The 15,679-nt window shown below is 43.5% G+C and overlaps 1 protein-coding gene across 5 annotated transcripts; it reads right to left on the reverse strand.

Annotated features, from left to right (window-relative positions):
* Positions 1–822: 822 nt before the first annotated feature.
* Positions 823–14,869, reverse strand: lipe1 (hormone-sensitive lipase subtype 1). Of its 5 annotated transcripts, none has more exon segments than NM_001197209.1 (12): positions 823–1,413; positions 1,832–2,214; positions 2,532–2,759; positions 2,925–3,069; positions 3,209–3,364; positions 3,497–3,682; positions 3,926–4,071; positions 4,252–4,342; positions 4,635–4,919; positions 7,966–8,207; positions 8,689–8,768; positions 11,245–11,264. In NM_001197209.1, coding segments are annotated over 10 exon segments (2,082 nt in total). In that variant the 5' UTR covers positions 8,206–8,207; positions 8,689–8,768; positions 11,245–11,264; the 3' UTR covers positions 823–1,191.
* Between the last annotated feature and the right edge of the window lie 810 nt (positions 14,870–15,679).

The raw sequence follows: 15,679 nt of genomic DNA on the forward strand, positions 1-15,679 counted from the left end.
TTCAAACAGCACTTTAGTGCGTTTGCCAGTAGCTCTTAGCAATGCTTGAAGCACAGCGCTGTTTATGACTTCAAGCCTATCAACTCCCGAGATTAGGCTGGCAATACTATAGTGCCTATTAGAACATCCAATAGTCAAAGGTATATGAAATACAAATGGTATAGAGAGAAATAGTCAACGCGTCATAATTCCTATAATAACTACAACCTAAAACTTCTTAACTGGGAATATTGAAGAGTCATGTTAAAAGGAACCACCAACTTTCGTTCTGAGCAAGGAACTTAAACGTTAGCTTTTTTACATGGCACATATTGCACTTTTACTTTCTTCTCCAACACTGTTTTTGCATTATTTAAACCAGATTGAACAGGTTTCATTATTTATTTGACACTAAATTGCTTAAGCATTTCACTGTAAGGTCTACTACACCTGTTGTATTCGGCACACGTGACAAATACTTTGATTTGAATTGATTTGATGTATTATATTAAGTTAAAATAAAAGTGTTCATTCAGTATTGTTGTAATTGTCATTATTACAAATATATGTATACATTTGTATTTGTATTTTTTAAAATGTAAATCTGCCGATTAATTGGTATCTGCTTTTTTTGGTAGGGTATACGGTTGGGTATACAGGACATCCCAGCATTGTGTTATTGTTGTCTGAGGCTCACAGGTATGGGAAGGTTTACCCCATGATCCTGAGGTGAAGGTGTCTAGCCACAGGGAGACACGGTTGTTAAGCCCACACAAAGCCCCTTGCTAAAGCCACAGCCTCCCAGGACACTCAACGTCTCTCTCACCCTCTGACACGCAAGTGTTTTTTTTTTTTTTTTTTAACTCAATAAAAATGTGTGAAATTGCATTTTTGTGTCAGTATTGTTCTCAAACCATAAGCAATATAACATTTAATTGATTACAAATGACATGACCCTTTCCTGGACTAAAAAACACTAAACTGTGAACATTGACATCACCCTCAGCAGATGCTCTTTAACCAGTAACTTCAAATATCACTCATAATTAGAAAATGTTTTCCTCAATAAAGCAGCATTCAGTCAGTGCTAGTCAGACAAGTGCAAGAAAGGCAAGGGTGTTATCTTTCACTTTCGTGAGGACAACAACTAGTTTTCCCCTTGGTTTTATTAGCCAGATGGTCAGCCCCATTATTATTCCTTTCAAACATTGGTCACTTGCGAGTACAGGAAGGCAGAGTTGTCTGCTGGAAGACCTCCCTGATTCGCTCTACGCAGATGTCGGAGGCCACCTTTATCTCCTCTGCGTATCCCGATAGGCTAAGGAAGCCATGTGGGAGGTCTTCCACTACCCTTAGGGTCACTGGTTGGCCCATATTCCGCAGTTTCCTGGCGAACATCACAGAGTCATCCAGCAAAGCATCCAGTGCAGAGGCCTGTGGGGACAGACAGGGGAGTAAAAACTACAGAAAACTCAGAGATTAAAGTGGAAAGACCATCAATTGTGGAGTGAGATAGAGACCAGTGAACAAGGACAAAATAAGCCTTAAAATGTGTCTTGGTTTTTCTTTCTTTATCTTTTCCATCCCTCTCAACCTACAAACCCGTCTTCCTAAATCAGCATTTCCCTAACTCCGTCCTCAGGACCACAAGGGGTGCACGTTTTGGTTTTCACCCTAACACTTCACAGCTGATTCAAATGATCAAAACTTGATGATTAATTGATTATTTGAATTGGCTGTGTAGTGCTAGAGCAAAAACCAAAACGTGCACCCCTTGTGTCTCGAGGACGGAGTTTGGAAAACCCTGTCTTAAATGCATTGACTCGCCCCCTCCCCATCCCTCCTCTCTCACCACTAAGTGTACATGTGGTAGTCCACGCAGTAGGTCGTCAGAGGCTAGCAGGGGTGACACAAATGGGTTCTTGACGGAGGGACAGCTACGCGGCTGGATCACAGACAGGCGCTCGGATCGCAGGGGCGCAAAGCCTTCTGGGTAGTCCCTGGGCCCTGAGGAGGAGTCGGGTGAACATGGCAACACTGATCTCTGGTGGGCCTTGTTGTCCAAGGACCTCCGGTGAGACGATGACCATGACCCTAGGACCTCTGCGGGAATGAAGGACTGGATCCATTTGGACGCCCCGTGTGAGAGGTCACTGATCAGCGAGGCTGTGTCTCTACCTAGAGCGCTCAATGTGCTGATCCCCTCTGTAGGCTGAACTGTCTCAGAGTCTACACCTGGAGGGGGTGAAAAAGAGAAAGACAAGGTCAATTGGAAAAAAGGAGAAATAAAGTAACTTAACTTTTCCTATTGAAAAACAATACCACACATATAAATACAGTAAGGTAGTGATAGCTACTCTGAGGAAAAATGTACTTTCTATGCCTGTGATATGTGGTTGTCCCACCTAGATATTTAACTAGTCGCTGTGGATAAGAGCATCTGCTAAATGACAAATGTTTAAAAAAAAGTAAAATAAAAGACTGGAGTGTGATTTTAACTACCTTTTACATAACCTTGGAATAATACCCTCTCATGCCTTTCACTTCCTCACCTGTGTAGGCGTTGATACACTTGGAGAGCACCCCTAAGGGCAGCAGTAGGTCAAAGCTGGTGAGAAGGCGGGAGGGCGAGGCTTCAATGGTGAGCAGGGTAGCAGGATATGCAGCCATAATTCCATCAGGGATGCGCACACCGCAGGCAATGGCCCTCATGGACACAGTGATGCAGAGGTTCCCCCCAGCACTGTCCCCAGCCAGACACACACGCTCAGCAGTGGAGCCTAGGGCAGAGGAACAGACCAATCAGTACCAGCGGGTTCGACAGACGTTTTGTTGTAATACTGCAATATAAGATGTACCAATATGATTGAGCCGAGGGTCCTCTGTCGAGCTAAGAAACCATTGCCTTTGGCTCTTAGCTCTAACACAGTGGTAATGACACTGACCCAGAAGATGGCAGTTCTTGAGGGCCCAACAGTAGGCGTAGAAGCACTCCTCCAGGGCTCTGGGAAAGGGGGCCTCAGGTGCCAAGGAGTAATCCACAGACAGGATGGGAACATTCAGATCCTTGGACCAGCTCTTCAGATAGTTCTGGGAGATGGAGGACAGATGGAGATGTGACAGGAAAATTAAACAGCAAGGTTCAACAATATGAAATTACTTTGAAACTAGGGTTTGGGTTTAGCATAAGTCATTTCAGGCGACACACCACTACCCCAGGCCTATGTACCTCATGGGATTTGGAGGTCTGGGACACGAAGCCTCCTCCATGGAAGTGGATCAACAGCCAGGGGGAAGGAGGTCGCTTCTGGGCACCAAACGGTACTAAAGACAGGGAAATGGGTGGAGCTTCTGTACGAGTGAAGGCTAGCAGCTCTTTACTGTCCTGAAGAAAGAGAGAGGGTAAGATGTATGCATCATAACTGAACCCTTTTTACAGTAATATGATTGATAAAACAGTGTAGACCTGTGATAAAATCATCAGATAATAAGCACAAGGTAAAAGCGGAGTTCTCACCTGTCCTTCTCGAAGCTCATAGGAGATGAGGCGCATGTTGACAGGTCCAGGGCCCCAGTGGGCCACTGGCGGGGACACAGGGGTAGAGAGACGGGGGTCTGAGACCAGGGGGAGGAGTAGTGGTTCAGGGGGTATGGTCAGGGTGAGGTTTACCTGCACTAGGGTAGAGGTTAAACTGGCAAAGCCCTGTGGAATGGATGGACAAAAAAGATGGAGGACATTGCAAACAGTCAGAAAAGGAAACAAACAGGAAGATGGAGTAAGCAAGGAGAGACTGAGTAAGTAGGAGAAACACAGCTCCCCCTTTGTAGAGTGGTGTGATGAATCACACTTGGTCCTCAATACCAATAAGACCAACGAGATGCGCAAAGACTTCAGGAAGCATACAACACCTATCAGTAGAATTAGTTAAGAGCCTCCTCCCCTCACCGATACAAGCTCTGATTCGGTGAGGTTCCAGAAGGACTTCCAGAACTTCATGTCCAAGTTCTGGGTGATCCTCTCATATTCTTCTCCTCTCAGCTCTGGATCGATGACATACTTCCCAGAGGTAAGGAGGGAGAATGCTGCCATGCCTAAGGGATATGGAGGAATTGGGAAGTCAGTATAGCACTGCACACTAACTTTGTAAAATGACAAAGGATTACCATAAATCTTGCAATAGGCCCTACAAGGTAGATAATCAGTCAGTTGTTATGACAACTAACATGTATAGTTTTACAACTTGATACAGCCCAAAGAACTCAGAGACTGACCTAACCCGGAATGCTGTTTTTCGTAGCTCTCTCCAAACGAGACCATACTTATGATTAATGACTGCAGGATCGGACGAAGGGAAGATGAGAACTGTGGAAGCAGAGGGGGAAAAAATATTTCAGAATCTATTCATTCACCAAGTACATTTACACTTACCTGGAATTTGACTTAGCGAATAGTTGCTGCCAGCAATAAACAACGTACATACAGAATACAGACAGTAAGTCAACATACAGGATATACAATATAAACATAGTGAACATAAAACTGTGGAGAAAAGCTGATTTACAGTGAGGATATACAATTTACAGAGGGAATATATCTCTAGTACCCCCGGTTGAGAACCACTGCTCTATAGCATCTCCCCCTGGTGGTGACTGACCTGAAAGCCGAGGCAGCGGCCGTAGAAGCAGGCCTTGTGCATGGAGGCATACTCCCTCACCAACCACCTGCTCAGCTCTCCGTCCTGCTCTCCGTACAGCTGCCCGGGACTGTTGTCGTGGAGCATTCCCTGGGCAATGTAGAGGAGGGCCCGTAGCTGGCACAGGACACTGCCATAGGCTTCCATCTCTGAGGCATTGTGGTCGGCCCTGAAGAAGGCCCTGTGGCAGTTAGAGGCAATGTAGCGGCCGTTGTGGATGATGTGCAGAAGGCAAGACTGCAACACCTGTGAAATTAGATTATATTTTGTTTGTTCTGAAATATGAATACAAAGATGTAAAATATAAATTTGTTTTAATAATCAAAGGAGCTCCATCACTCCCTCCCAGGGCCGGCCCTCCCATTAGGCAAGATTCTTGAATTTGGGGCTGCATTTTGACAATTGGCTGCCGCCATCCGGGTGCCCCTGATTGGCTGCTTCACTACCCGCGGCACCCCATTCCCACTTCTCCCGAAGTTCACTCCCACTTTCCTTGGTAGCTATGGTGATGTGTGTTTATATGAGATTATCCAATTTCGAAACATTGAATCTGCCAGTTATTTTTTCATTTTTTTGTGACGAAGACGATTAGTGATTAAGGCAGTAGCCTAACCTATCCTGTTAACTTTGGCTAGCTACTACTAGTGGATATTATTTTAGCTAAAAGTAATCTATAGAGATCTGAAACAATTTTCTACCATGTCAAAGAGACAAAAACTAATCAGGAATCGAATATAAAAAAATAAAAAATAAAAAAATGAGAAAAGAGGCATAATCTCTAAACCAAAGAAATTTGCTGGTGAAATTTATCCGCGTGCAGCAATGTCCATCAGCCGTTGGGGAGAATGACAAGCCTACGAGGACCAGCCATTTATTCGGCGAGAACGACAAGCCCCTGGTGATGGCAGCTCTCTTGCTGGACAAGTACAGGTGGTCGCACCAGGCCTAACCACACCTCCAAACAATGCCGGCGAAGATCCTACTATTATTGACCCAGACTCGTCGCTCCCCATCCCGGATGACAGTGGTGGTGGTGCTGTTAAATCCGACTCCCATACAACAACAAAAAAGATCCCGGTGAGTGGCCAAAATATATAAAGGGATCTTTACGGGATGCTAGTGCAGGCTGGGCCACATCAGGATAAGGAGGGGAATTTCCAAAGAGATGAGGGGCAACAAAAGTGTTCAGTGGCCAACTACAATAGGAGGATGGCGAATGGGGAGAGAGTGGAGAGACCAAGGCTTGTCTATTCCAACAAAAACGATGCAGCCTTCTCTGTTTTTGCTGCAAGCTTTTTTCACATGAGTGCAAATCTGTGCTGGTCAGGGATGGAATCAGGGAGTGGAAGAATCTGTGCCACCTCCTCAGCTCTCATGAGAAGTCACATGACCACCTAGATAGTTTCCAGAGGTGGAAGGAGCTGGAGATCAGGCTGGGGTCCAATCAAACTCAGATGATTTGATTTCAGGACCATGGACCGCTACCAAGAGAAAACGTTGCTAACTGTAATGCAGCGCCACAGCAGAGGAGAGGCCACTAGGTGGAGATGAAATAAATTCAATATGTAAATAAAAACAATTCATTAAGTCTAGGTCATTGACATGAAGCTTATTTTACACTGCTCCAGTGAAACGAGGCCTGTCATGCATTTATGAAAGCAGTTGTTTCTAAAGCTCAAATGATCTTACTCTGTTTTACAGTTCTACAGGAATATAAAAATATGTTAAATATGTTATATAAGTGTTATTTTTATTGTAATTGTAACAATTATGTGGTCGTGCCATGTGTGATAACAGGTGGGATATTATTAATAAGAAACTTGTTTTCCGGCCACCTGAGTCGCACAGTGGTCTAAGGCACTGCATCACAGTGGTAGCTGTGCCACTAGAGATTCTGGGTTCGAGTTCAGGCTCTATCGCAGCCGGCCGCGACCGGGAGACCCATGGGGCGGCGCACACAGCATCGTCTGGGTTAGGTGAGGGTTTGGCCGGCAGGGATGTCCTGGTCCCATCGCACACTAGCGACTCCTGTGGCGGGCTGGGCGCAGTGCAAGCTTACACGGTTGCCAGGCGTACTGCGTTTCCTCCGACACATTGGTGTGCCTGGCTTCCGGGTTAAGTGGGCATCGTGTTAAGACGCAGTGCGGCTTGGTTGGGGTGTGTTTCGGAGGACGCATGGCTTTCGACCTTCGCCTCTCCCGAGTCCATACGGGAGTTGCAGCGATGAGACAAGACTAACTACCAATTGGATAAAAAAAAATGTTACTTATTTTCCTCCTATAGGTAGTAGGTTGCATAGTGATAGCAACATTGTAACTCTCCGATGAAGGGGTTCAAGTAAAATTCCCTTCTGCCTGGAAAGGGACCTTCTATATGTGCACTCATGCACCAACATTTTCTATGGGCATAAACATATAATTGGAGATTATTTCTTAATCTTTCAAAAAAATAAGTGGTAAGCCTACCTGTTTGACAGACACAATTATCTAAATACCTCCGTGCCTGGGAAGGGCTTGGTGTGTTTGACTAAAACCAGGGCTCGAATTGAGTGAGGGTATCACGTATCCTTTTGCCCTTTTCTTTAACAAAGGGTATCTATTGGTTTGCTTTACATTTTGAAATAAATACATAAAATGTATCCAGATTATATCAAGCGTTCTAGAACAATGCTTAACTCTGATGCCTTATGGTAGAAACAAGCTCTGAAATGTCTGTGAAAGAAGTGACTCTGACCCATGTGGTGATATATTGATTCCTCTCCATGACAGTCTGAAGCTAAACTGCAGCCTATAATATTCGAGGAGATCAAAAAAATAAATACTTTGCTATTCTGTCTTTTCTCTTTCTGAAAAGACAAGATGTTTGTTTAAACCCAAGCAGCTTTTAGGGAAGCACTTATGTTGTTGGGTTATATAACGGACGAGTAGCCAGCTGTTGAAGCTTATAGGCTCTACTGATGCAGAAAACTGTTTCTGGGTGGAAAGGTAACTTTTGAAAGTGCCATGCTTAGATTCTATAGGATGTCTAAGATGTAATCATTTTTGTCTCACCTAGGGCGGCAGAACCTCTAGGGTATTGGTGATTTTATCAATGTAATCCGATTGAAAATATTAGACTATGTTATTGACATTGTCCTGACTATATGGCCTAAAAACCAGCTGTGCTAAAATTTGTAGCATATTATGGTCTCGCCTACGGCGGCAGAACATCCAGGACCAGCCCTGCTCCCTCCTATTTTCCCCTCTGTGGCAAGAGAATGAGAGGCAATCACAGAGTGATAATTCTACCCTACCTTGACCAGTGTGCGATACCCATTCCCAGGGGTATCAGAGTCAAAGTCATAGTGGTGGTAGACTGCAGTGATGCCAGAAACCACAGGTTCCAGGGCACGACCATGGTCCTGAATCTTTCTCATGCATGTCACCAAGCGCCTGGACACGTCGCCATATGGCAAGTCAGGAGGCCCAGACAGAGCAGTGATGTTTTCCTTACACACCGCCTCCAAGGATGTGAACACAGCTATCCAATCCATACCTGAGACACTAGAGCGCACACATACAGAAATATAAACCAAACCTAGACCAAAAACATTATTTTATTTCTGAATAATCACACTATATCTGAGCTTTGAAAGTTTAAATAAGGAGATATAAAAATCATTACATCGGACTAACCTCTAAAATTACTGGTTTGGTTGTGTGTGCCAAAGGTCAAAGATTAAAAGATGCAACTAGCACAGGACTCCTCTTACAAACTGACTTAGCAAAAACATTTTTAAAAAAGGCTGTTGACAACATTTATCAAAATGTACACTAAATATTGTCCTAAAGCCTTAATTTATAGGCCTAGTCAATAGAAGACTAGGCTACTAAGAATCAACAAATCAAACCAACCTTGTTCCGGTATATATGACTGACAAGTTTATATGCTTGTACGCCAGATATGTAATAACCATGTTTCCATTACAGGTTAACGTTAGCTTATACAAAACGTTGAAATTGATTATTCAACTAACCTGCTCTTGCGACAACGTCTTCGTTCTTGATTCGGGGAAAGGGTGCCTTATAAAATGTCAGTATCCAGTTGCAGGGGGTTCTACAAAAAAACAGAAAATATTTTTTTTATTAAATTCATGTTTTGTACGTCACGAGGAGGTTCCTAGCCATTTTAGGGTGTGTTCGTAAATTCAATCTGGATTGCCAGAGGTGCGCTCTGGGGTCGCTCTAATCGGGGAGAAGGGTTTATACGAGCGTTCTGACCTCACAACGGCAGTCAAGCATCCACGGTAACGTTGGCTAGCTACTTCCAGACATACTAGCAGAGCTGGTTAGGCTGTTCATGTTATCCAGAGCGCTGGTGACTGTCACTATGCTGCTGTCAACAATTTAAATTACGCGTTTTTGCCGAAACTTTTTTTTTTTTTTGCCATATTCAACGGGTGTTGAGCGTTCGTAAATTCGTCAGTTATTCTTCGCTCTGGCACACTCAGATGAGTGTCTTCTGAAATCGGTGTAGATGGCCAGAGTAAATTTACGAACGCACCCTTGCTGCCCCGCATCTAGCATTTTCCAGCATCTTTGCAGGAACTAGTCGTTTCTATGCGACGCGGCCACGTGTAGACGTAGTTGACGCGCGTCACACAGTGCGACCAAAACAAAGATTGACACACATGCAAAATGTATTTGTCACTCGATACAAAACATGGATTTAAAATTTTAAAAAGTGTCACAAGCATGAAGATAGTGCTAGAGGGGGAGGGGGGCCAATGGGGTGTTCATGCAGGAACCCCGGAATTGCAGTTGAACACTAGTGCATCAGACAGGGTTCTGGAGAACGGAACAGCCATCATCGGTGCATCCTTTGACCCGCGAGTCCTGTCGTACTGATCCTAGCCCAAGTTACTAATGCATAGCGAACGTTCTCTCTTTGTGGTGTTTTGGGAAACGTATGTTAGCCGTCATATTCGGCCGTTGTAGGAAGTATGCATCGTTAAAACACTACACGACTTACGGACGTGCTCCCAAATATTTCCGTCCATCCTCAACCCCAGGACGTGGGTGCTCACATATTACGATGATTCCCTAGTTGATCATACCCTGCGTTTCTCGGTTGTCGTAGGAAAAAAAATCCGACACACAAACAGTGAGCTGCTTTATTAGTGTGCACTTTCGGTGTAGAAATATTTGTTTTAAAGAGACGGAGGCCCAGAATATAGACGCAATATGCAATAATAATAATTGTATTACCTTTTGTTTTTTTGTCATGGTAGGGAAGCAGATGTAATATTGGTACAGTTCGTTTTGCACTTGAAACGGTCTAAAACAACAAATCCACTAAACCGGGGCACCGGGCCATGTAAAACGAACTCGCCCATTGAAAAGGCATTGGGTTCTCTCCACAGTTCCACCAATCTGTATTCTATCACCGCAGTCCGCAAGGTGCGTGTTGTTAATTTCCTCTTCGCCATACAACAATATGCACGACCAACATTTACTGACATCTGACAGGTGTATGGAGAACAGAACAGCCATTGTCGGTGCGTCCTTCACCCGCTCAAACTACCAGATTCCCAGAGTACTGATCCTAGTGACTCCTTTAGCACTGCATATCAGTGCTAAAGGAGTCACTACAGACCCTGGTTCGATTCCAGGCTCTATCCCAACCGGTCGTGATTGGGAGTCCCATTGTGCGCACAATTGGCCCAGCGTCGTCCGGTGTAGGCAATGATTGTAAATTAGCATTTGTTCTTAACTTGCCTAGTTAAATAAAGATACAAAATGTAAAAAACAAGTCACCTTTCATCTAATTACTCAAGACTCCCCAGCGCTCAGAACCTAACCAGCTGCTTGATGACGTCACCACACATCGACAAATAAACAACTCCACTCTAAACTGACCAAATCCACTCTTCCCAATATATAAACTCTAAACTGGGACACTGGTAGCCGCGATATCATCTTTCCCGATGGTAACCACATGTAAATCCATATAGTTAAAAAAAATTGCACTTTCAAACACGACATAGAACTTTGGAAAAAAGTATAACCTACCCAAGCTTCAGCCCTGCCCAGTTGAAACAAAAAGGGAATCAGCTGGTGCTTGACTGATGGGACTTTAAAATCCCCCCAAAATGAATTAACCCCAGAACACTTCTATTGAAGATTATCCGGGAGAATAAAAACAAGGAGCAATCGGTTGCGGCGTAAATCTGATCGATTGATTGAAGGAAGAAACACATTTCAGAGGCTCTGATTAAGGCGATTCGTACCGAAACGTAAGCTAATATTGTTTGTCCCGTCAATACATGTCAGATTTACGCAAACAGTGTTATTACATTTTTTTATCTCCAGGATAGTCATCAGTTGAAGTGTCCTAGTGTATATAGTTTTTTTCTACGACATTGAATTTGGCCGCCCAAGACTGGCAAAAAATTGTGACGGACGAACGACAATTAAACAAGTGACTTCAAACGAACACTTGCAATAAACGTGCGACCTATGTTTACGAGAAAAGTTAGTGTACAGTATGATCAAATATGGAAAGCCTTGCATTGTACAGCCTACAAACTTACCAACACGCATCCTCTATTCTTCAGCTGACAGTTTCTGTTTCGCCCCACCGATTGGGGGTGCGTTCAATTCGTTTAAAAAAAATATTTGGCTTCATTGTTTCTTCTTCTATGGTATAATGGCCGTCCGCACACACGTTTAAGGTGCATGCATGCCGCCAACTACTGTGCTGGAGTGTGCGATTGATCATGGTTTGTATAATTCTATACTACAAAAACCCATATTAACTTCTGACAAACCCTCCCGTCCCCAAAACACATCAAACCTTTTCAAACTTTTGCTCTGTAATGTTGAGACAATCCATCCTTAGGATTACTCATCATTTAAAAAATCATGTGGCCAGTAACATATTTATTTAACCAGGTAAGTTGACTGAGAACACATTATTTACAGCAACGACCTGGGGAATAGTTACAGGAGAGAGGAGGAATTAGCCAATTGTAAACTGGGGATGATTAGGTGGCCATGATGGTATGAAGGACAGATTGGGAAATTTGGCCAGGACACCAGGGTTAACACCCTACTCTTACAATAAGTGCCATGGGATCTTTAGTGACCAGAGAGTCAGGACATCCGCTTAACATCCCATCCTAAAGACGGCACCCTACACAAGGCAATGTCCCCAATCTCTGCACTGGGGCATTGGGATATTTGTTTTAGACCAGAGGAAAGGGTGCCTCCTACTGGCCCTACAACACCACTTCCAGCAGCATCTGGTCTCCCATCCAGGGACTGACCAGGACCAACCATCTTCAGAAGCAAGCCAGCAGTAGGGTGCAGGGTGGTATGCTGCTAGCTTGCTGCTACATTCTGTTAACATCTGTTGCCACTAATAACTCTGTTGCCATATCCACAATAATCTTCAACATGGCATTTCTTCTTTTCACAATCCGAGTCATGTTCATAACCTTTCCAATGAAAGCTATGAAATCTATTTTATTTACTATCAAAGGGTCCTTTGACCAGACCCGGCGCCAGAATAAAGTGGCTAAGGGTGCGCCAGAATAAAGTGGCTAAGGGTGCGGCAGGATAAAGCGAGGGGAGAGTTGAAATCGGCAAAGGGGCACAATTGAGGGGTTCTTGCATTGGGATTATATTGAATTCGGCTTATATCAAGTTATATCACAATAAACAAAGTTAAAATGCAGAGACTGAGATCATTGAGTGCTTTTGAAGTGACAGTCAGGTTGGTGCGAAATATGTAGCCTATCACCGCTGCGCTGTATCAGTACAATAGACAGCAACCTACACCAAAATGCTATTCAGTATTTTTGTTTCCATACATGAATAACTAGGCTACTACTTACAGCATTTAGTTTGCATTATTTTGGCAAGACAGCTGTGTGTAAGGCTGAATTCACATAGGTGAATTACCCTACTGCAAACAGCCTATCTACTATATCTTGTAGCCTATATTCATTACTAAAACGGCCTTGCTCTACCAAATGAATGAATGAGAACAAAACAGCGGTACCAAGTACAGTAGTAGGCCGAGTAAACTAAATATCAGATCAACAATCTATATCTAGGCTAGTTACATTAACAGTCAACAAACACATTAAACAAAAGGTGAATGGAGATCCAAATAGCCTAAAGCCTACTACAGTGCAATGCAGCCATGCACAGCTGTCTTGCCAAATAAATAGTCCTATAACAAGTTGTGATATGGCGCAATATACTTCTGTGAATCAAATTTGACCCACGTAATCAATTAAGCAATGCCAACCTACCTTAAACACATTTCCAATATGTACGGTTCCATTTACAACCACGAAAACCAATAGGCTACCAAGAAAACCATAATGGAATGTATCGATTTCTATGATGAAACTTACTGATATGTACTGTAGCTACTATACCCAGGGGCATCATTTGGGTTCTTGCATTGGAATCATATTGAATTCTGCTTATATCACGCTGTACCACAAACATAAAAGTGAACGTGCTTTTGACAGCGCCCTATACACTAAAGCAAGATTCTTTATGAAAAACAACCAGCTAGATTGTTTCTTACCCTTCAGTTGAAGCCTCCTTGATGCTCTGTGGAACTTCCTGAGGAATCGATCATTCCATTCTCCCCAAAAATCTTCTTGTAAGAACCCCCCCAGTTGGATTAGTTGAGCTATCCTCGGGTGTAGTATGCTTCTTCTGTGCTGACTGAACACGTGTGTCAAAGTACTTTTCGCATGTAGCTTCCTCAGTGACAATCTCACCAATGAGCCCTATGATTTCATTTTGAATATCGCGTGACATGTATGTGGCACTGTGGGGTATGGTGCTAAACCCCTTGGCAAGTTCCTTGTCTTTTCGGAAAGTGTATTCCGTCATACAGGAAAAGTCCACTGCCCCCCTCCCCCACCGACTCTCATGTCCAATGTCCACTTCAGTGGTTGCTGGTTTGAAACAAGTAACTCAATAATGTCCACAATCGCCGACAAATACATGTGATTTCTTGCCAGCTACCCATCATTAAAAAGTGTTTCGACATGGGATACAAAATGCAGCATTTTCAGTAACCGAGTACTCCAGCCACTCTCTTCCTCTGAACCAATTGCTATTAAATGAACGTTTTTGGACAGGAAACCTGGGACTAGGGTAGGATTCTAGAGGCTGGCTCCTATTTTCCAAGATCATAAGGAACAGCCATAGGTGGAGGGGGCTGTGCAGCCATTATTCTGGCAGCACTTGTGGAAGAGGGTGACCGCTCTGCACGCGGAGCTAGCTAGAGCTCAGCAGCATCATTGCTGCTGGGCTTTGTGACAGCCTCAGTGGTTTGATGCTGTTGCTACTCAATGCTCTTCTTTGGCTTTGTTTGGGTACTGTGGCAAGGCCAATTTCTGATATCCATCATGGCAGTGGCAGATTAGCTGGTTCCTGCTAGCTAAATAGGCTAAGGCTAATAACACTAACGCTTTTTACTGCTAGCTAAGAAGCTAGCTCTGTAGTGGTGTGAGGCAGAGTTGAGTGAAGCAGCTCTAATTGTAAAATTGACCCCGCCCAAAAACAAATATTACAGGCAGAGGCGTATGTTGTTATTCACTTCGCCTACCACAGAGAACCGTTTCCCCCCCGCTTTTTATGGAAGACCAAAGGATTCATACCTAACAGCCCCAGTGGCTTTCCAAAGCCCCCCAAAGGTTTCAAATTAGGGGGTTAAGCACTCTTTTACCCCCTTGTGGAGCCAGGTATGCCTTTGACACAGCACACGTATGGGAGCAAGACTTCCGAACAGGTTTCAAAACCATGTCAGGACAAGTAGAAGTATTAATCTCCTGGCAGAAGGGGCCTCATTAATAAATCGTGTATAAATACAAAAATAGACCAAAACATGCGTGTGCCAGTTTTCACGCAAAAGTGGGCATTTACAAAAACTGAACTTGACGTGAAAATGTACTCACCTTCCCGTAAACTTTAGACCATGTGTACGCACAACTTCTAGTGGTTGAAGCATTGCAAGTAGATTAGTCATTTGTGCACATGGGTGGTATGATAGAAAAGCTTATTCATAAGAATAAACAGATTAATAACAAGATGCTATCTTTTTTTATCCCCAATTTTACTAGGTAAATTGACTGAGAACACTTCCCATTTACAGCAACGACCGGGGAATAGTTACAGGGGAGAGGAGGGGGGATTAATGAGCCAATTGGAAGCTGGGGATGATTGGGTGCCTATGATGGCCAGATTTGGGAATTTAGCCAGGACACGGGGTTAAAACCCATACTTTTATGATAAACGCCATTGGATCTTTAGTGAACAGAGTCAGGACACCTGTTTAACGTCCCATCCAATAGACGTACTCTACAGAGGGTAATGTCCCCAATCACTGCCCTGAGGCATTTTTTTTTTTTTAGATCAGAGGAAAGAAAGAGCCTGCTACTGGCCCTCCAACACCACTTCCTGCAGCATCTGGTCTCCCATTTAGGGATGACAAGGACCAACCCTGCATAGAGTCAGTGGCAAGTCAGTAATGGGATAGGTCGTATGCTCCTGGCAGAGTGGTATGCTGCTGGCATCTGCCAATAGTGATGAGAGAAACTAAATATATTATCTTTGCATTTTAAAATAATTAGAAGTAAGCATTTTCTAGGCTATTTTTTGTTTAATTTATATGATCATTGCATAATAAATTCCTCACCTTTTCTGTGATGTTTCATACTCATGAGGTAGCATAGGCCTACAACAAGGATACCAATCGTCCCATCTCTCCTTTAAATTGGAACCACATCACAGTAGTAAATACAATGCATTCGGAAAGTATTCAGACCCCTTGACTTTTTCCATATTATTACATTACAGCCTTATTTTAAAATGGATTAAATAAAAAAAATCCCTTGTCAATCTACACACAATTCCCCATAATGACAAAGCGAAAACAGGTTTTATTGCAATTTTGTAAATGTATTAAAAATAAACATAAATACCTTAATTACATAA

This window comes from Oncorhynchus mykiss, chromosome 23 (genome assembly GCF_013265735.2).
Source record: "Oncorhynchus mykiss isolate Arlee chromosome 23, USDA_OmykA_1.1, whole genome shotgun sequence".
Classification (NCBI taxonomy): domain Eukaryota; kingdom Metazoa; phylum Chordata; class Actinopteri; order Salmoniformes; family Salmonidae; genus Oncorhynchus; species Oncorhynchus mykiss.